Consider the following 22,512-nt stretch of genomic DNA (forward strand, 5'->3'; position numbering starts at 1 on the left):
GGACATATCTTTGTTTTCTCCTGAATAAGACGCTGTTTATTCTTAATTTAAACTACCTGTGGGTTTAAGATTCAGTCAGTAAGGGTGACTGAGGGTGTCTCTCTCCGGATCCTCTACTCCTTGCTATCTGAGAGATGATCTTGACAGCAATGGCTTCTGTTTTTAATGTACTCCCTTTCCTGTTGCTTCACATCCTGTCTGAAGAGTTGGAGACCTTACAGCTTCAGTCTAGTGAGCGGGATGAGGTGCAGCAAGCCTGGGACTATAGGATTACATAGATTGCTCTCAGAGTACACCATGGGCCGGTGCTGCGCTGGCTCATAACAGACAGAACACCACTTTTAATGCGCTTGCGCTGTCTAAGGTGCATTCATTTAACCCAATGGGATACAGCCGGGTGTCCTAAAGCCTCCAGTGGTCGTGATACTTATTATTATTATTATTACTATTATTATTATTATTATGACTAGGACCAGTTGCAAACCAGCCAGCACTGTTGTGACACTGTTGCAGCAGGACACAGTCATATACTCCAGCAAACTAAGCTACAAGCTATTGCAGAATTCTAGATGACAGGATACCACAGACAAATTAGCTATAGCATACTGAGACTACGGTAGCAATAAAAAGACTATTCTCCAGAGGAGCAGGAGTTGGTTTAAGTACGATTTCGAGGCAAACTCAATTTGTGTAACCAAGAACAGGCTTCAAGTTATATGGATGTTCCAGGAAGGACATTATACTAATACATTTTACATTATGTTATGTGTGTTTGTAAAGCTCAGTATCACCAGCGAGGGTATGCTGGTGCTGAGCAGGTGTGTGTGTGTGTGTGTGTATACTTGTAAAGCGCACTTTCACCTAGAAGGTATCTTGGTGCTGTATACCGCTGTGGAACCCTTCCTGGCTTTCCCTGTGAGATGCCCCTTACTGGGCACCTCCAAGGTGAAGCCAGGCATCCTAGCGCTTTCGGGGCCGTTGTGGAGAATAAGCAAGCTATTGTCCAGAGTTGCAGAGTGGGACCCATGATTAGAGTAGGCACCGAGGCGAGAATTATCGAGTCCGTGGACAATGAGCCCAAGACCCTGCCGCGTCGGGAATTGAACCCTGGTCCCGGGCCAGACCTCTGCCTCAGGGTCTGCCGCTCTAATTGGTGAGCCACACTTCTCCTAGCTCTACCTATGGTAGGTTGATTCATTGAAAAGCCAGGTCTACTGCTTCTTGTGGAATTGAAGAAGAGAGGAGAAGGCTCTGATGCAGGGCCGGACTGGCCGTAGTGAGCACCAGGCATTTCCCCGGTGGTCCCAAGGGTGGGGTGTCAGTTTTGTGCATGTTGGGGCTGGCTTTGTCATTGGGGGCCTGTCCCCTGTATCAAAAGTGGGAGCAGTGCTTCTTGCTAGCACCCACCTCCTTCGCCCCCCCCCCCGGGCCGGTCGAGCAGCAATCTGCCAGGGCTGGTTGCTGTTCCCAGTCTGGCCCTGCTCTGATGTGGAGCGGGAGCTCTTTCCCACACTTTAGAAGTAATGTAAAAGAACACCCATCCTCCTGATCTGGTTCTGTATATGCATGGGATGTTTGCCAGTAGAAGTCCTGCAGAGAAGAGGTGTCTGGGTGGTTGGGGGTCTCAGAGCAAAGTGTGGGCAGGCTACCCCTGTGCTATAGGGGGTTTCGGTGGCCGGGATATATTTGTGCCTGCAGCCCCTGCCCAACCCGAATTAAATTTTATTTTAATTTTATAGTACAATCTATAAATCTGAGTGTGGGCACACCAGGGCACTTATGATCAGAAGGGGACACTGCTCCGCCTGACTCATAATCTGTCCCCGGTGGGTGTAGGTGCAGCCTGGCATTTTTATATATGTATGTTTGTTGATATTTTGGCACTCATTGTAGTCTGTTGAACTGCAGCCTGTGTTTTTTAAGTTTTTTGTTTTTTACATGCTGCAGAGAGGGGTTCTAGAAATGCATATGCTGGTGTGTAGCAAGTATGCCAACAGAATTTAAAATATGATTATGTGACTGTAAAAGCAAGGGTGTAATCCCAAATCATGTAAGACCAAATTGAATATTCCATCTAATTTTTTTATCACCCATTGTAGTAACCTATTTCTATTCCTCGTTATTGTTGAACCAAATATGTTTACTTTCTTCCTGATGAACTAACATGCAGTTTAATTCCCAGCAAGGGCAGACACCGCTGCACCTGGCCGCACAGAATGACCACTCTGAAGTGGTGAAGCTCTTTCTGAAGCACAAACCAGAACTCGTCACCTCAGCCAATATGGAGGGTTCAACGTGTGCCCACATTGCGGCTGCCAAGGGCAGTGTGGCCGTGATCAAGGAGCTACTGAAATTTAACAAGGTTGGGGCCATCACGGCGCGAAACAAGGTGAGAGCATAAGTAGTTTTTTTCTGACTGGCCTAAGATGTGGTGTTTCTTATGGCAATGTATTTCTTGTCTGGGACTACCTTTCCATAACCCTTAAATGCTGTCATTTTCTCTCTGAATGACAATGTTGTATCTAAAAAGCAGATTAAACAATGACCACTTTAGAGATACCCTGTTAAGGCTGGGCCTTCTTTCAGGTCCATGGTAAAGTTGCAACTCTGTCTCGTGCGTGAGCTATTAAATACACTTCAAATGTCACAGTGGGGCCTTACGAATTTAATAACTGGTTTCTTTAAATCACATAATGCAATAGTTTTCACTAGCTTTAGTGACAACTGCTGCTTGTTCTTGGGCACAGTGCTTGTTGGAAATGCTCATCTTTTGTGTGGCAGCCCCCAGATGTTTGCCTTTTGTTTCAGAACCTGTGTTTGTTGGCCATGGGACTCTGCACTTTATCCCTGCTAACCACTGGTAAACATGGAAAAGTTGGTATTAGCCTCATTGGCACATTTAATTTGCTTGTAGGTCTCTAGCATATGTTGCACCTGTACCCAGGGCCTGCGCATTAAATTAAATGCTACTAGTAGGCTGCAGCAATCATTGTGCCACCCACATCAGTAGCCCTGTATATCATATCTCTAGGGCTGCCGCAGCAGCCTGAATGTGTTGTTTTAAACTGCCATTTAGGCCTGGCAAAATAAACCTTTTACCACAAATAAACATTTTTTTTTAAATAAAACGTACAATTCACATCCAAAGTAGGACTTAAAAGCCCACAGAGCAGGGTGGTATTTAAAAAGTAGGACATTTATATTTAATGTTTACATGTTCTGGCAGTGAAAAATCTCTAAAGTCGAGTTTCACTGCTGCAGGGCTGGCTCTCCCGTAGGTTAACATTTGCATACACTGTTACAGTTAATACGTACTACTTTCAGTTTGGGAATAGCTAGAAAAATGGTCCAAGAACTCATTTTGATAGTAGTTTAAATTCCAACTTAATGGTCAAGTCTGGTTTTATGTTACTATTTTGTAAATGACACTTTGTGAAAGTTGTCATTTTCCTGCCTAAATACCAAAAGCCTTTCCTACCACTGTCCAGCTGTCACCCTACCCCTGATGACTCCCCTATCGTGAGAAGTGTATTACTTAAGACAGGGGACAAAGAGCTTTTGCTGGGGAGGGAGGCTCCTCTCTTGGCAGGATTGCCTAGAGGCCATGTCCAGCCAGTTCCTGAGCTTCAAAGGATGCAAACCTTTTCACTGGCAGAGAAAGCTGACACCTAGCCCTGCCTCTTTTTTGTCTCTCTAGGCAGGCTGGCTTCAAACCCAGTGGGAGGGGAGGAACTGACCAGGACTGGTTTATTGGGAGGGGGGACAAAGACTTGCCAGCTACCCTCAGGCTGGCATGGGCATAAAAGTGGACATCACAGACCTCTCCTCAGAGTAATCCTGGACCTGTGAAGAATCAGAAGACTGCACTGCTGTCTGAAGAACCTACAGGAAGAGCGAACCTGATTGCCTTGAATCCAGGACCTCAGAAGTGACTCAAAGGGTTAGTTGGCTGCACTCCTGTTTGAACTGCTAGGACACAACAAGCTTCCACAGGCATCTCTCCCTGCAACTGCCCACCTTGTAGTGTAGTTCCTATATTCCCAATAGGCTCTGCGCATTGGAATAATATAAACAGCAGTGTAGACGTAGGACTGAGGTCGACTAGGTCTCTACTGACTATATTAGACTTAATTAGTTTTGCCAGCTAGCTCAGAGGTCACTAGAAACTTTCTCGAGTGAACAGGAATGAGTTAACTTTCCTGAATAGACAAGAAGGGATTCGTTTCTGACAACCGCATAAACATGACAACTTTGCTCCCTCAGAATAAAGAGCGTATCTCTAGTCGTGTGAAAACAATAGACGGTTATTTCACTCAGTCAATCGTGCATACGTAGTTTCACCAGAGTGCAGAGAAATAGAGAGACAGGCGTTTTCAATAAAAGGTGTTATTTATTGAGCAGTCTTCTTTCTCATGCAAGAGAAATGAGTTGCCACAATTGCAATACTTATCATAAAGTAAAGTGCGTATAGTAAAAGGAGAATTATGAAATAATACTGTAAAAGCATTGATATGGTTTCTTAGCCATATGATACTTTAAAATGGATAAAATATATACATACATAAAAACATTGACTAACGTACTCAACTGGTGCTTCTAAGATACGCCTACCCCGGTGTACCTGACCTAAGCCTAATACGTGGGAAGGAGTAAGTAAGTTGCAGTTTAAGTTAAGTTAGGTTTTTTGCCAAGAATATGAACCAAGAATTCTCTTAAGGGTTTAGTCAGCTCCGTACCTTTGTAATAGAATGTAGGAGGTCTTGTATCTCTCTCTCAGGACTCGATCTCCCAGCAACCCGCAAGGGTGACTGGAAACACCGGAACTGGATTTTCTCGGCTGGAGAAAAAGACAGCGTCTCTCTCAGTGCGTCAAAAGGGAGGGGCGGCTTCCTTCGGCTTCTCGCATCAGCTAGGCTTCGGGTAAGTAGATAGCCGCTCTGCTCCAAACCACCGTGTGTTTGCTTAAGGCAACGTTGGTATATTTATACCTGGAAGGTGCCGGGTTTGACGTAAGGTTGGACATAAGACGTCACTAAGAACTAACAGTTCTTGCTGGACTCTAGAAGTTCTTGTGCAAATCAAAACAAGAGCTGGGGGATTTCCTGGGCTGCTGGAGGCTTGGTTTGTTTAAAGAACGCGTTGTACTTTCTAGGAGTCTAGGGGAGTAGCCTTGCCGTATTTGGACTGCATGGGCTATTACTAAATATGGATATGATTCTTATGCCTTTATATATATATTATTTATTATAACCACATAAGGGCATAAATCGGGAATATCGAATTAGGGTCCTAGATAGAAACACAACACCCACTCCACGTACTAATGTCCAACATTACTAAAAACTAGGTAATATAAAACATATAACGACGCGTGTGTGTTTTCCAACCCACCCCAAAATACATAATTCTCATTTGAAATGGTGTATGGAAAATAAAGGAAAATGAGTATTGGTACTGTACGTTTTTCAAGCAGTGGTATCATTCAGTTAAATGCATATATATATCAGCTGAATGAATTGCAAAAATTATACATGAAATGGCTCTAAATACAGAAAAGAAGGTCGAGACCATTTCATCACATATTTATACAAATGCTGTACATGTGCTAGAGGCTGAGGTAAAATATTGTCTCTAGAGTTCCTAAATTAGAAGCTCTGTTCTCTAAGAATAGTTCTATTTTAAGCAGATTACCATGTGCCAGAAAAAAGGTAAATATTTTGGAAGTGGAAAAAAAATAATTTCGCTTTCAGGGAAAAAATAGTTCCAAATGTTTTCAGTAGTTTTGTTTATCAAAAACTGAAGGCCGAATTCAGAGTTCAGGGAACGCTGTGTGCTCGTTGTTTTAAAAGTTATTCTCGTTGACTGGAGAGAACATCATTTCAGACAGGCTTGCAAAAAATTGGTCTACAACATCAGGTGAAAGTTCGACCAAGTTCGAAAAAGTTGAAATTGTGCACATGTGAGAATGATTGCCATCATCGATGTCTGGATCAGCAATGTTCACAGAAGGTTGTACCTGTTTGGTGCTGCTTTCCTCTCGTACTTCCCCACCACCTGCTTGTAGTGGTGAAGTCTCAACTAATGCCGTCATCGGAATAGGTAGCCGCTGTGGACAACACGATGCATGAGTCGTTACAGGACCTAGCAAGGTATCAATATCCATTGGTACTGCTGATGGTAGTGTAAGACAGACGTCCAACACGCATTCTTCTCCGCATAGCAGACATCAAAGCACAGGTAAGATGCAATTCTGCCAGATGGGTCTGAATGAAAGAAACCATGTTGTATTCAGATCTCTTAGCCGTGCTAATCCGATGACTTTAGTGATTTGGTCTCGGTAGCGTATTGCTAGGATCGTTTCTTCCATCGTAGCTGGAGCCTTGTCTGTGGCTTGGCTTGCCATATCGGAGCAGTAGGATCAAAAATAAAATTCCTGCTACGAGTCCCAAAAGAAGAGGCAGGCCGCCGAAAAGGGAATGGACAAAATTCGGGAAAATGCCCAGAACTGTTTCAAAGGGTGCTAACAGTCCCGAAAAAATTGTCTTAAATAAATGTGCGATACCACTGGTATCAGACATGTTTAAGATTTGACCTAACATTTGTGCGAAATGCACGGGGCAATTTGTTGATAATAGGGAATGTATCTCTGCCGCTGTCCTTGCAACTTGCAGATCATAGGTTTCTTTGGACGAGGTTAAAGGCACAGTTGTCTGTAAAATAACTGACTTCATTCTGCTTAAAGTATCAATTCGAATAGAAGAGATATTCAAAGAAGGCCATATTGCCGCCTCCATGTCTGGATTGCTGTTTGGATACAATACTTGCATACAGTAAGTGACCATGGAAGTAACGCTCACGAGATAGGCTTTTCCTGGCACCATGCCACAACAGCTGTGGTCACTTATTAGAACATAACTGCCGTTGGAAAGCTGTCTGAAAAATGGCTCTATCTGTGTTGCAGGAGTACCATGCAGGTGACAAGAAAGGTTGTTTGATGAACCCTTGCAGGCTCCATGCAAGTTAATACCTTGACACAGAAGTGTACCACTTAGTGATTTTTTACAATTATTACCACTAAGAAATACCTCCTTTTTTCCTTCACTATAACATTTGTGTGTATAAGGTAAATTCCATGTTGACTTTATGTATCCTTTACCAAACCTTTCATACAGGTCTGCTGGTATATATTTTTGGCAATACTTAAACTGGAAAGTTGTTATCGGAATTGTAATTGTTCCGTGTATTATCCATTCAATGACAGGTCTCTCTGACATTGTCAATGGTAATCTCTCAAGTTTTTCAATGCTCAGAATCGTATAGTCTGCTCCTTTTTGTGCAAACTGATTTGTTTATCAGTAAGGTTAAAGATAGAGAATAATGACGTTATGTTGATTAGACGCCATGGCACGTAGCCTGAACGCAGATTTTGCAACGTCCAGCCAAGTTGTACAATAGAAAGCAATTGGGACTGACCATGTTGTAGCAGTAGCAAGTCCTGCTCTATTATATCAATAGCAGATGATACAATGCTGTCGAGTGAATATATTCTGGAGGACAGAGTCGTTAACCCATTGTCCACTACAGAAAGTGATTTTTCCAAATTTATATGATCAATTTCTCGTATTTTTTCTGCAGTTTCAATTTGTGTTACTTCCCAAGCCTCGTTGTAAGCAGCGTATATACCGGCGTATATGAAACGTTTTTGACGCTGTTTGCGTGGTCCCAATATGAAATCACGCAAGTCAGCACCGTCTTTAAGTAAAGATAAGCGTTGCTTAATTTCAGCCAGTGTGGATTTGTGTAGCCATTCGAGGCATAGTTTCCCTACACTGTATGTTGTAACTATCCCTGGATGTTGTCTCTGGGAGTATCTTGGGTCTGGCCTGTTCTGTTTTAACCCCTGTAACTTGTTCAGGAATCTATCTTGACAGTTATTTGTGTCTGTGGGCCAGATCAACCATTTTTTCCAATCAGGATTTGTTCTGTTTTGGTGTAAAATATGGGATACGTCTATCTCCACATCTGTAGTGCTATTACTATCAGGTATGGGCTTTGGAATAGACGGTTTATTTAAGTCTTTTATCTTGGCTAAACCAAGACAGGTTGTTTGCTGAATGGTGTCCTTCAGGAATATTATCTGTTCTGGGATCATGCAGGCTCTAAATAATGCTTCTAGACCTTGTACCTGCCAGTCTTTTGAACCCCAGATGGTTTTTGTTTCAATGTTATTTTTCCAAAATTCAAAACCAAATGTAGACATTTTGTCATAAAATTTTTCAGAATAAATCAATTTAGTGTTTGTCAACATTGTTTTCATTCCTGTCTTATTTAACATTTTAAAATAAAACGTTTCTGGATCAGTTGTGTTAAACCCTGAGAAGTATGGGAATTTCTCATAAAATGTTTTCGAGCTGCCTTTTGGCGGTGTTGCAAAATGTTCCCATTGGTTATAATTAAAACCATTTCTAGGTTTAGCAGACTTATGCAAATAGTGATGACCATAATGATTATAACAATACAACTCTTCATAATTTGATGAACCCTGTAAATAATCATGTTCTGTGAATTTAGCTGACATTACTAAATCTGACATCATATTATTAATATTTGACCTAAAATTTGTGCGAAATGCACGGGGCAATTTGTTGATAATAGGGAATGTATCTCTGCCGCTGTCCTTGCAACTTGCAGATCATACGTTTCCTTGGACGAGGATAAAGGCACAGTTGTCTGTAAAAGAACTGACTTCATTCTGCTTAAAGTATCAATTCGAATAGAAGAGATATTCAAAGAAGGCCATATTGCCGCCTCCATGTCTGGATTGCTGTTTGGATACAATATTTGCATACAGTAAGTGACCATGGAAGTAACGCTCACGAGATAGGCTTTTCCTGGCACCATGCCACAACAGCTGTGGTCACTTATTAGAACATAACTGCCGTTGGAAAGCTGTCTGAAAAATGGCTCTATCTGTGTTGCAGGAGTACCATGCAGGTGACAAGAAAGGTTGTTTGATGAACCCTTGCAGGCTCCATGCAAGTTAATACCTTGACACAGAAGTGTACCACTTAGTGATTTTTTACAATTATTACCACTAAGAAATACCTCCTTTTTTCCTTCACTGTAACATTTGTGTGTATAAGGTAAATTCCATGTTGACTTGATGTATCCTTTACCAAACCTTTCATACAGGCCTGCTGGTATATATTTTTGGCAATACTTAAACTGGAAAGTTGTTATCGGAATTGGAATTGTTCCGTGTATTATCCATTCAATGACAGGTCTCTCTGACATTGTCAATGGTAATCTCTCAAGTTTTTCAATGCTCAGAATCGTATAGTCTGCTCCTTTTTGTGCAAACTGATTTGTTTATCAGTAAGGTTAAAGATAGAGAATAATGACGTTATGTTGATTAGACGCCATGGCACGTAGCCTGAACGCAGATTTTGCAACGTCCAGCCAAGTTGTACAATAGAACGCAATTGGGACTGACCATGTTGTAGCAGTAGCAAGTCCTGCTCTATTATATCAATAGCAGATGATACAATGCTGTCGAGTGAATATATTCTGGAGGACAGAGTCGTTAACCCATTGTCCACTACAGAAAGTGATTTTTCCAAATTTATATGATCAATTTCTCGTATTTTTTCTGCAGTTTCAATTTGTGTTACTTCCCAAGCCTCGTTGTAAGCAGCGTATATACCGGCGTATATGAAACGTTTTTGACGCTGTTTGCGTGGTCCCAATATGAAATCACGCAAGTCAGCACCGTCTTTAAGTAAAGATAAGCGTTGCTTAATTTCAGCCAGTGTGGATTTGTGTAGCCATTCGAGGCATAGTTTCCCTACACTGTATGTTGTAACTATCCCTGGATGTTGTCTCTGGGAGTATCTTGGGTCTGGCCTGTTCTGTTTTAACCCCTGTAACTTGTTCAGGAATCTATCTTGACAGTTATTTGTGTCTGTGGGCCAGATCAACCATTTTTTCCAATCAGGATTTGTTCTGTTTTGGTGTAAAATATGGGATACGTCTATCTCCACATCTGTAGTGCTATTACTATCAGGTATGGGCTTTGGAATAGACAGTTTATTTAAGTCTTTTATCTTGGCTAAACCAAGACAGGTTGTTTGCTGAATGGTGTCCTTCAGGAATATTATCTGTTCTGGGATCATGCAGGCTCTAAATAATGCTTCTAGACCTTGTACCTGCCAGTCTTTTGAACCCCAGATGGTTTTTGTTTCAATGTTATTTTTCCAAAATTCAAAACCAAATGTAGACATTTTGTCATAAAATTTTTCTGAATAAATCAATTTAGTGTTTGTCAACATTGTTTTCATTCCTGTCTTATTTAACATTTTAAAATAAAACGTTTCTGGATCAGTTGTGTTAAACCCTGAGAAGTATGGGAATTTCTCATAAAATGTTTTCGAGCTGCCTTTTGGCGGTGTTGCAAAATGTTCCCATTGGTTATAATTAAAACCATTTCTAGGTTTAGCAGATTTATGCAAATAGTGATGACCATAATGATTATAACAATACAACTCTTCATAATTTGATGAACCCTGTAAATAATCATGTTCTGTGAATTTAGCTGACATTACTAAATCTGACATCATATTATTAATATTTGACCTAAAATTTGTGCGAAATGCACGGGGCAATTTGTTGATAATAGGGAATGTATCTCTGCCGCTGTCCTTGCAACTTGCAGATCATACGTTTCTTTGGACGAGGATAAAGGCACAGTTGTCTGTAAAAGAACTGACTTCATTCTGCTTAAAGTATCAATTCGAATAGAAGAGATATTCAAAGAAGGCCATATTGCCGCCTCCATGTCTGGATTGCTGTTTGGATACAATATTTGCATACAGTAAGTGACCATGGAAGTAACGCTCACGAGATAGGCTTTTCCTGGCACCATGCCACAACAGCTGTGGTCACTTATTAGAACATAACTGCCGTTGGAAAGCTGTCTGAAAAATGGCTCTATCTGTGTTGCAGGAGTACCATGCAGGTGACAAGAAAGGTTGTTTGATGAACCCTTGCAGGCTCCATGCAAGTTAATACCTTGACACAGAAGTGTACCACTTAGTGATTTTTTACAATTATTACCACTAAGAAATACCTCCTTTTTTCCTTCACTGTAACATTTGTGTGTATAAGGTAAATTCCATGTTGACTTGATGTATCCTTTACCAAACCTTTCATACAGGCCTGCTGGTATATATTTTTGGCAATACTTAAACTGGAAAGTTGTTATCGGAATTGGAATTGTTCCGTGTATTATCCATTCAATGACAGGTCTCTCTGACATTGTCAATGGTAATCTCTCAAGTTTTTCAATGCTCAGAATCGTATAGTCTGCTCCTTTTTGTGCAAACTGATTTGTTTATCAGTAAGGTTAAAGATAGAGAATAATGACGTTATGTTGATTAGACGCCATGGCACGTAGCCTGAACGCAGATTTTGCAACGTCCAGCCAAGTTGTACAATGGAGCGCAATTGGGACTGACCATGTTGTAGCAGTAGCAAGTCCTGCTCGATTATATCAATAGCAGATGATACAATGCTGTCCAGTGAATATATTCTGGAGGACAGAGTCGTTAGCCCATTGTCCACTACAGAAAGTGATTTTTCCAAATTTATACGATCAATTTCTCGTATTTTTTCTGCAGTTTCAATTTGTGTTACTTTCCAAGCCTCGTTGTAAGCAGCGTATATACCGGCGTATATGAAACGTTTTTGACGCTGTTTGCGTGGTCCCAATATGAAATCAGGCAAGTCAGCACCGTCTTTAAGTAAAGATAAGCGTTGCTTAATTTCAGCCAGGGTGGATTTTTGTAGCCATTCGAGGCATAGTTTCCCTACACTGTATGTTGTAACTATCCCTGGATGTTGTCTCTGGGAGTATCTTGGGTCTGGCCTGTTCTCTTTTAACCCCTGTAATTTGTTCAGGAATCTATCTTGACAGTTATTTGTGTCTGTGGGGCAGATCAACCATTTTTTCCAATCAGGATTTGATCTGTTTTGGTGTAAAATATGGGATACGTCAATCTCCACATCTGTAGTGCTATTACTATCAGGTATGGGCTTTGGAATAGACGGTTTATTTAAGTCTTTTATTTTGGCTAAACCAAGACAGGTTGTTTGCTGAATGGTGTCCTTCAGGAATATTATCTGTTCTGGGATCATGCAGGCTCTAAATAAGGCTTCTAGACCTTGTACCTGCCAGTCTTTTGAACCCCAGATGGTTTTTGTTTCAATGTTATTTTTCCAAAATTCAAAACCAAATGTAGACATTTTGTCATAAAATTTTTCAGAATAAATCAATTTAGTATTTGTCAACATTGTTTTCATTCCTGTCTTATTTAACATTTTAAAATAAACCGTTTCTGGATCAGTTGTGTTAAACCCTGAGAAGAATGGGAATTTCTCATAAAATGTTTTCGAGCTGCCTTTTGGCGGTGTTGCACAATGTTCCCATTGGTTATAATTAAAAACATTTCTAGGTTGAGCAGATTTATGCAAATAGTGATGAGCATAATGATTATAACAATACAACTCTTCATAATTTGATGAACCCTGTAAATAATCATGTTCTGTGAATTTAGCTGACATTACTGAACCTGACATCATATTATTAATATTTTCAAAGTCCCAATCATCAGAGAAAGTACTTGGGGGCATATTACCAAGCAATAGCGATAATTATCGCTATTGCTTGGTTAGAGACAAAAATTTACCGCTAAGCTGCGGCGATTTTTATCGCAAATAAACCTTGGTATTACCAAGGTTTATCGCAAATGCGATAAAAATCGGCCGCAATGCATCAATATCGCTGAAAAGTCAGCGATATTCATGCATTACCGAGCTAATGCTCTTAGCCATGTTATCCACCTCCCATTGGATAACATGGCTAAGAACTGCTCAGGGGAGGTGTTAGCTTTTGGAGACATTCGCGCTTAGCGTGAATATCTCCATAAGTAGGTAATCGGAGATAGCGATGTTAGCGACTGTTTCCAGTCGCTAACATCTTGGCACGCCCACTTTGCATGTCATTAGTGATAAATATCACTGACATGCAAAGTGGGGCCCAAGATGGTCGCTATCTCCTACTAGCTGTCGCTAACTGGTGTTAGCGACAGCTAGGTAATAGGGAGATAATTTTATCTCCGCTTTCTTGGCTTTTAAAGCCAAAAAAGCGGAGATAAACCCCCTTGATAATATGCCCCTTGGTTTTATAAAGTCACTTAATGAAACCTTGAACTGGTGTGGATATTTCAGGACCTCAATCGGGCCATAAATGTCATAATCCGTTTTGTCCCATGCTACCCCACCGGGTATTCGATTGGCTGTGATGTTCACTGATGACAGTTCTCTTTTCTCAATGTGAGAGGATTTGTGAGGCTTTAGGACCAAGTTGATGTTCTGACTTGCTGTGTCCATTGTACTATATTTTCCTTCAATGAATTTTCCCAAACATAGAACCACGATGAGCCAAAGTAGGAGGAAAAGTACACCTAAGACAATCCAAAATTCAATCCATGGTGAAATAAGATATGTTTCTTTTAGTTGGTGAAAAAGTTCAGTTACTTTGTCTTTGAAAGTTTTTGTTGCTGGCGTTTCTTCATGCTCGCTTGGATCTTCAGAAAAGTCATCGAAATTGATAAAGTAGCCAGATGCAGTTCTGTCAATTGTTGGAATTGCTTCCGGATTTTCTATTGTCTTTGGATCTTTCTTTGTTACATTAGTATAGTCTGCAGCTACATCATTGTAGACAGGTGTTTTCTTGACGAACTGTTGCAATTTGGGTTTCAGGAGGCACAAGTTCCATGGCTTTGGTGCATAGTCCTTTTTTATTCACTGCAGGCTTATCAAATGTGATTAGTCTCTCAGTTTGAACCTCTTGGATTGTAGCAAGATTTGGTCGTCTGCTATTTCTTGAGAGTCCACTGGGACTACTACTTAATATTGGCCACATGATTGTGGTTTTACCAGGTCGATGGATACAACTTGGTGCTCCTTTTTACCAGCAAGGGGCGGTAGTACTACTGATCTTGTTCCGCTGGCAGCTAAGACAGGTACTGCTGTTCTGTAAGAAGGCCCAAATTCCTTCTTCACCGCGATCTTTTCTCTGACTAGATCCCCAATCTTTGGAATCCAGACAGGGCTTGCTGGGACAGGTGGTTTCTCTTCAGTGGCTGTTGGCTTTAACTTTATATTACTCAGACTTCTTCTTGTTTCATTTAAGTCCTGTAAAACAGCCAAACGATCTTTGATATCAAAGGCTTTTTCTTTCACCACTGAAGTCTCACTATCTAAGTCCTGGATGTGCATTCTAGTACCGAACAATAGTTCATACGGAGTGAAACCTTCTAGAGAATTTCTTGGCAGATTGTTAAGATTACGTTGGACACTTGTTAAATGTTTGACCCACCCATCACCCGAACCTAATACCCTCGCCGTTATAGATTGCTTTATGTCATGGTTTTTTTTTCCGCAGTACCGCAATGCAATGCCCATGCTGGCCATGGCCTCCTTGTAAGCCAGAGAGCTAAATGCAGGACCCTGGTCAGAATGCAGCATGCCAATTGCGTATGTGCCGATAAAGACTCGCAAATCTTTGTATAACAGTTCTGGCATCAGCCGAGCACTGGGGCCTACATTTTAAGTGAATCTAGTCTTAATTTTTATGGGAACGCATTTCTCCGGCTGGATTTCTGCGTATAGATAGCCTGATGCTTTCTAATAATGGAGTCCGGGCAGTAGTCTGGTCCGGTTCACAACTGTGATCTCTGTTGCAGTTTGGACAATCCTTTGCAAATTTGTAATTTTGCAGGCTCATCCCCGGCCACCAGTATTCTGATTGTAATTCTTTTAGAGATTTCACGATCTCTTGGTGCCTTAGACCCAATCCCATGTGTGCGTCTTCAATCAAGAAGACTTTCCTGTTGGTGTTTGGAATTACTTTATCCCCCACTCCAGGGATTTGAGCAAAAGGAACGGAGTTTGCATCAATTATGTATGTATTATTGAGTGGATAGCCGAGAGGTAATGCTGCATAGTCGCCTTTTAAAGACGCTTTTACCGCCAGCATGGTTTCTCCGTCTATGTGTTTTTTTGAACGCTTTTTTGTGGCCACGGAAGCCGGTTGAACCGCTTCCGCTGTGGCTCTGTTAGCCAATGAATTCGTTGCAACGTGAACGCCATCACGTTGATGACTCAGTGTATGTATCACGTGAGTCTTTCGTAGTTCTTTCTGCAAAAGAACTACTTGTTCCCATAGCTTTTTATGCTTTATTGTGGCTCCTGTGTCATCTTTGTAACCATTTTTGATCCATGTCTGCATGTCATTATTGTAAGACTTGACGCAGTAATGCGAATCGCACACAATTAGTGTGGGGAATTCGCGATCAGCATTTTCAAGCGCCATCTTTAAAGATCTTATTTCAGCTCGCTGAGCTGAACAGTTTGTGAGTGATTCAGTTTTGGTGATTATCGGTCTGAATCTACCAAAGCGCCAGCGACTTTTAACAATCGCGCACGCTGCATTGTAGGATTTTTCTTCTACATCGTAGTGTTGTGCAAATCTGTCCATGTAGATTACACATGTGCATTGTTCGAGAGGCAGAATTTCGATTGGCAGAGGATATTCTTCTTCATATTCTAGACTTTCTAGTTTTTTCATTTTTGGGTCAAAATAGTGCTTCACGTCTTCTGCAGCAAGAGAATTTTCCCATTGTATCCATTTTGGATCTAGTGCCACGGGTTTCAGATTGCGTGGGCTTGTTAGTGCCTCAAGGGCTGATTCTGCTGTTAAGACAGATATCCTTCTGCCTTGGGCTAGGGCTCTTTCTTTTGCTACAGCAGTTTGAACCGCTATTAGGATTTTTTCAGTTGAACTGAATTTCATTTCAGCTTGTGTGTACAAATGTGATTTGTAAGCTATTGGTACCGTTTCTCCCTCATTAGAGGTCAGGTATGTGAATTCGCATCTTCCTAGGATGACTCGGATAACAAGGTTGCGTACGTTTTCGCGAGTTTGCAATTTTGTTTTAGCTATCATGTCTGTTTGCAATGATCTTAAAATTTCTGTATGTTTCTGAGTCCAGGTTTTATTAATTCATAGAGAGGTTTAACCCTCTCTGCATAATTTAGAATATATGTTCTTCCGAAATTCAGGAAACCTAGTATTGATTGTAAGTTCTTCAGCGTTTTTGGTGCTTGGAGTACAGCACATTTCTCTAAGAAGTTGTTTGTTAGGGTTTTGCCTTCACTTGATAATTCATATCCTAAAAACAGGACAGTTAGATGAGCAATTCGTGACTTTTTAAAGTTGAATTTATACCCTTCAGCTACGAACCCAAGTATTATGGTGTTCACTCTTTTCAAGTGTGTCTCCAGGTCATCATCTGTGAGATAGATGTCATCGACATAAGATAATGCCTCATCATCATATATTTGTAGTAACTCTGTTACCCTTGCTGAGAATAATCCTGGGCTATTCTTGAATCCCTGTGGGAGTGGACAGAAGTGTTTTTGCGACCCCATTATTGAGAAAGCGGTCAAATACCTGCTTTCAGGTGCAATGTTTTGACAAAAGAATCCATTAGAGATATCTAATGTCGTTTTATATTTTTTGCGCACAATGTTATTCATTAGTGCTGCACTGTGTGAATTTTGTCCTGCAAATGTTTTGCAACAGGAGTTTAAGTGTCTGTAGTCCAAAACTAGACGGTATGAATCGCCTGGTTTGGAGACAGGAAACAAAGGATTGTTCATTTGTGAGGTGCATGTTTCAATCACCCCCTGGTATTCAAGTTGATCTAAGATCTCCCTGACTTACTTGCTTTTTAGCTTCTTGTCTAACTGGGTACTGCCTTTGTGCAGTGGGTTGACTTTTTAACTGGATTTTGTGGGGAGGAGAATCCTCATCCCATCCTACATGATTTTTATATAATGCAGGAGCTTGGGCCACTGCCCATTTTCTTGCTAATGTGTATGTTTTATGAATTGGAATATGATTTGGGAAGGCAGACATAATCATTTCATCGCCATGAGGGCACTCCCTGACAAACTCTGGTGGCCAGTCTTTTTCAGCTAGAAGGATATCATAGCCCTTCGAAAGGTTATCCCAAAAGAGACCCTTTATTTTCCTAGTTTTGTCCCCCTCTATACGTAATGTTATTTCGTATAATTTATGGGGTTTGCTAACTCTGGAGTCTGCAGTTCCCACCTGAATGTATTCATTCGTGTCCACTGTTTCCAGAAGATTCATCAGGATCTTGCGAACTATGGTTACTTCTGCTGCGCTGTCTAGCACTGTCTGGGCCCACTCTCCGTTTTTCAGTTGTGTCCTCAGTATCCTCGGCATGTTTTATTTTAATACTGGCTACCTTCTTTCTTGGAAATTGTAATTTTTTACTTTGATGAGCAGGTTCCTTGTCTTTGGACTTGACGTGCTCTTCTTTGTGTTCTGACCGTCCTCTTCTTTCCGATTTCTGTGAGGAATTCTGAAAAGATCGAGTGGGACGAGTATCAATATCTTGATATCTGTCAGGTTTTCTCAATTTATCTCTAAGGTTGTATCTTTTCTCAGAGGGCTCCCTTTGGGGAGACTTGTTTCCTCGTTCTGGAGATCTATCTCTCCATTGAGGAGACCTTCCTCTGGACTGAAAACGTTTTTCTTTGGGAGTGGATTGTTTGTTACCATCCCAACTCTTTTTTGGAGTATTCAGATTATTTAAAAGTTTTTTCAGGATTTTCAGTTAGTTGTGGTTTTAGTGGTTTCCCACCCAAACTATCTCTTCCTAGTTCTTCATAGGATTTTTCTATGATTCTGGCAAGTTCAAAAGGTTTTTCTGCTATATCTGTTTCTTTCAATTTCTGGAAATATGTTATGTCGTCCATTGCCAATTGAATTAATTCTCTATATGCTTTTGTTAATTCTTTTATTTTAACTAAAAGTTCTTTGCTTGACATTTTTTCTATGTCGGATTCTGGTGTACAGCTGGCTAGAGCCGGCCATGTGGCTCCTGGTCTACCTAGTGGACCGAGCCTGGTGATGTGGTTTTGATGTTTTAGGGCGCCTTTAAACCAGAGTAGGTGCTCTTGGTAAATTAGTGGGATTTCAACGTCCTCGAAAGGAACGTATTCCTCCAGAGATTCCTCTATTTTGTAATAGTGGAAGTCTTGTGTTGCAGCGTTTGCTGCTGGAAAATGTATCCATGAATAGAATACCTCTGTCTGCCGATATTCATGGGCCTCTACCACGAATATGACTGTACCACCTCTCGATGATAGTCAATTTTCTATAAGTTTAAGAGTTATAGTTCTTCTTACATTAACCGGAATTATTATAACATTCGGGTCATCATTTTGGAGAGTTGTGTCATCTAACAACAGTTGAGCTGCTATTCGAGCTCTCTCCCTTTCGTCTTCACTTTCCCCCATTTTACTGACAGAAAGTTTTATTGCGGATCAAGTTTCAAGGAAACAAAGATTAGGTGCACAATATTTTGGAACACTGTATCCTTCAACGTTGACTAAACCAAAAACTAATACATAGGAATCTCTTCCTACTAAGTTCCGGCAGATTTTAACCTTTTACCCACTCCAGACGTCTATTGGAGTTTTTACGGGAAAAGGGGTCTGTGTGAAAAAGCACGGCTGAGTTACTCTAATGTCTTGCGTTAGATTATCGCCTTACCAAACGTTGGGCGACATGTAGTGTAGTTCCTATATTCCCAATAGGCTCTGCGCATTGGAATAATATAAACAGCAGTGTAGACGTAGGACTGAGGTGGACCTGGTCTCTACTGACTATATTAGACTTAATTAGTTTTGCCAGCTAGCTCAGAGGTCACTAGAAATGTTCTCGAGTGAACAGGAATGAGTTAACCTTCCTGAATAGACAAGAAGGGATTAGTTTCTGACAACCGCATAAACATGACAACATTGCTCCCTCAGAATAAAGAGTGTATCTCTAGAGTCATGTGAAAACAATAGACGGTTATTTCACTCAGTCAATCGTGCATACTTAGTTTCACCAGAGTGCAGAGAAATAGAGAGACGGGCGTTTTCAATAAAAGGTTTTATTTATTGAGCAGTCTTCGTTCTCATGCAAGAGAAATTAGTTGCCACAATTGCAATACTTATCATAAAGTAAAGTGCGTACAGTAAAAGGAGTATTATGAAATAATACTGTAAAAGCATTGATATGGTTTCTTAGCCATATGATTCTTTAAAATGGATAAAATATATACATACATAAAAACATTGACTAACGTACTCAACTGGTGCTTCTAAGATACGCCTACCCCGGTGTACCTGCCCTAAGCCTAATACGTGGGAAGGAGTAAGTAAGTTGCAGTTTAAGTTAAGTTAGGTTTTTTGCCAAGAATCCGAATCAAGAATTCTCTTAAGGGTTTAGTCAGCTCCGTACCTTGGTAATAGAATGTTGGAGGTCTTGTATCTCTCTTTCAGGACTCAATCTCCCAGCAACCCGCAAGGGTGACTGGAAACACCGGAGCTGGATTTTCTTGGCTGGAGAAAAAGACAGCGTCTCTCTCAGTGCGTCAAAAGGGAGGGGCGGCTTCCTTCGGCTTCTCGCATCAGCTGGGCTTCGGGTAATTAGAGAGCCGCTCTGCTCCAAACCACCGTGTGTTTGCTTAAGGCAACGTTGGTATATTTATACATGGAAGGTGCCGGGTTTGACGTAAGGTTGGACATAAGACGTCACTAAGAACTAACAGTTCTTGCTGGACTCTAGAAGTTCTTGTGCAAATCAAAACAAGAGCAGAGGGATTTCCCGGGCTGCTGGAGGCTTGGTTTGTTTAAAGAATGCGTTGTACTTTCTAGGAGTCTAGGGGAGTAGCCTTGCCGTATTTGGACTGCATGGGCTATTACTAAATATGGATATGAATCTTATGCCTTTATAAGGATAATATTTATTATAACCACATAAGGGCATAAATCGGGAATATCGAATTAGGGTCCTAGATAGAAACACAACAACCTAACCAGTTCGTACTGGATCTGCCCTGGACCCTGCTGCTAGCCTCTGCTTGCGTCCTCCTAACCCGCCAAGTGGTACTCCCAGTTCCTGGACCCTGGGCAACTCCACTCAAACTCAAGAAACGGGACACAGTAGAAGTCCATTTCTTTATTCGGTTAAAACATGTATAACCATAAAAGATACATAAGATCGGATACGAATAATCATAACATCTCATCAAAGTTATAATAGAACACAACAAGATTGAGATAAAAATGCAAAATGCATAGCCGTAATACAAGATGAAACATTGTCGCACCACCAATTTGCCTGAAAGGTTGATCTATCTTTCCAGACTGGATTTACGGTTTTCATCAGTTAAAAGCAGACTCTTCAGGAAAGGGAGCAGAGCGCAGAATGCATAATCATACAAAAGCATTAACATACATCCCATGCCCTGGATATAAATTGGGCCTAGACAGACCAATTCAAAAGCAAGCTACAAGCATCAATCACAAGCAAAACTATGTGAAATCAGCCCAACTAAGAACAGTGTTTAAATTAGGGCCAGGCTTCTCTTAGTACAGAAGAACAGTATAGCAGGCTTTACTTGATTGATATTAATAGCTGTTAGAATGGGTATTAAGAATTTCCTCCTTGGGTGGATATAAAAAGCACAGAACAAAGCAAAATGGGCCATGGTCTGGGATGGAGAATTGGCACATTCACAGGGACCAAGGGTGCCAAGTGCGGCCCAGCCCATGGGAAGACTGATTAATGGCAAAAGGAGGTTCATTAGGAACTTAGTTAAGAGTTGACGATGGTGCAATTTGTGTTCTCAGGTCAGATAAGGCTCTATTGAGGGACAGTTTTAGCCAACAATAGGCATGGAATGCTGGTTTCTTTAATTCGAACCGTTCTCTGTCAACAGTGTTACAGGTCAAGAAGTTCTGTTTAACAAGATATAGTCAGCCTTGAAAAAACCAGAACAGGAGAGCAAGTTACGGTGACCCAAGGCTGTCAGTTTGATCTTGATATACTTCAGCCAAGGGATCGCACTCATATTAGCAAGGGAGAGATAGTCCCTGATAATCTATTCAGTTTAGGCTCACTTTGAGACCAGATCGAGATCCAGCGCAACAAAGGTCTCAACTTTATCCTGTCAGTGATATATTTGAGGCCCAGTTCATCCACAGCATAAGTAGGAGTGGATTGCGGAATAGCCAACAGGCACCTGGCAAATATGTTTTATTCAACCTGAGTGGCGCTACAGCCCCTGTATCTACACATAACACTACCATAACAGGTGGCCGAGTCACATTTGGCTTTATAAATATGAAGCAGAGCCGTCACTGGTTTCCTGCCAACCCTGGCACTAAAATCCATAACTGCCCCACAGTACCGTGTTGACATGAGTCTTTTAGAAAACAGTAAAGACCCCCTAAGCGTTCCTATCTTCAAGGAGAATGCCTAGATAGTTAAAAGTGTGTACATGACTAATCTTAATGTTGTCACAAAAATGAGCTTTTGTTTTTTTGGTTTGGATAGTTTATCACCAGCAACCAAAATAAGGGATTTAGTGTTATTTAGTGCCCGATCAAAGCCAGCCATGAAGTCAGCAAAGGAGTCAAGTAGCAGTTGAAGCCATAAAGCCGTCCTTGACATACACACCGCATCGTCCGCATATAGTAAAACCGGTAAGGGTCAGGCTCCAACACTGGGGTGTCACATTGTTTGCCCATCAGTACCGCCTCCAAATCATTCTCATAGATAGTAAATAGAAAAGGGGCCAGGATGCACCCTTTCCTGACCCCTAGAGTAATGGGAAAACGATTAGTACAGGAACCATCCACACCAAATCTTACTGAAGCAGACATATCTTGATGTATGTCCACCAAGATGGATACCAACACTGAATCCTCGCCAAGAGATAGCAGCAATGCCCAGAGTTTCGAACTATTTACCCAGTCGAATGCTGATTTGAGATTCATGAAACCCAGGAACACAGTACCCTTCTTAGCTACAGAATACAGGGCTTAGTAACTTTTGTCCAGCTTTCTGTCTTGATAAATGATGGAGACCAGGGTCACTGTTGAAGCCACAGTCGAATCATCGGTCTGCCTCAACTCGAAGGAGGGAGTTTTACTTCCAGAAAAGTTTCCAAGTCTAAACTCTGAGGGCTTAATCGGGACCAATACCAAGCAGCAATTGATCGTTATCGAGGCCTTCCTGGGCACGGACCTCAGATTTTGATCACTTGGAGCTTTCTCACCTTCAATGATGACTGCACTGGCAGCCCGCTCTTCCGAAACTCACCATTGTCGAGACCCGCTTCAGATCCTGCTTGCAGCTTGGCTCACCGACAACTCATCAATGACCACTTTTTCTCCATAAAGGTCTCTAAGTTAGAAGGTGAACTTTCTGCATGGTCTCACCTGGTCCTTATATCCGGCTAGCACTGCATTGCAGTCAGCCTTAACTTTTGACTTTGACCCGGTTTAGTGCGACCAGATACC

The 22,512-nt window shown here is 41.3% G+C and overlaps 1 protein-coding gene across 1 annotated transcript in view; it reads left to right on the forward strand.

The window, feature by feature from the left end:
• Positions 1–22,512, forward strand: part of LOC144827102 (uncharacterized) — a 466,306-nt gene that overhangs the window by 343,701 nt on the left and 100,093 nt on the right. The window contains exon 19 of the mRNA XM_078685542.1: positions 2,183–2,389. Coding sequence (XP_078541668.1) covers positions 2,183–2,389 — 207 coding nt within the window. The remainder of the gene's footprint in view (positions 1–2,182; positions 2,390–22,512) is intronic.

The sequence above is a fragment of the Lissotriton helveticus genome, chromosome 4_1 (genome assembly GCF_964261635.1).
Source record: "Lissotriton helveticus chromosome 4_1, aLisHel1.1, whole genome shotgun sequence".
Lineage (NCBI taxonomy): Eukaryota > Metazoa > Chordata > Amphibia > Caudata > Salamandridae > Lissotriton > Lissotriton helveticus.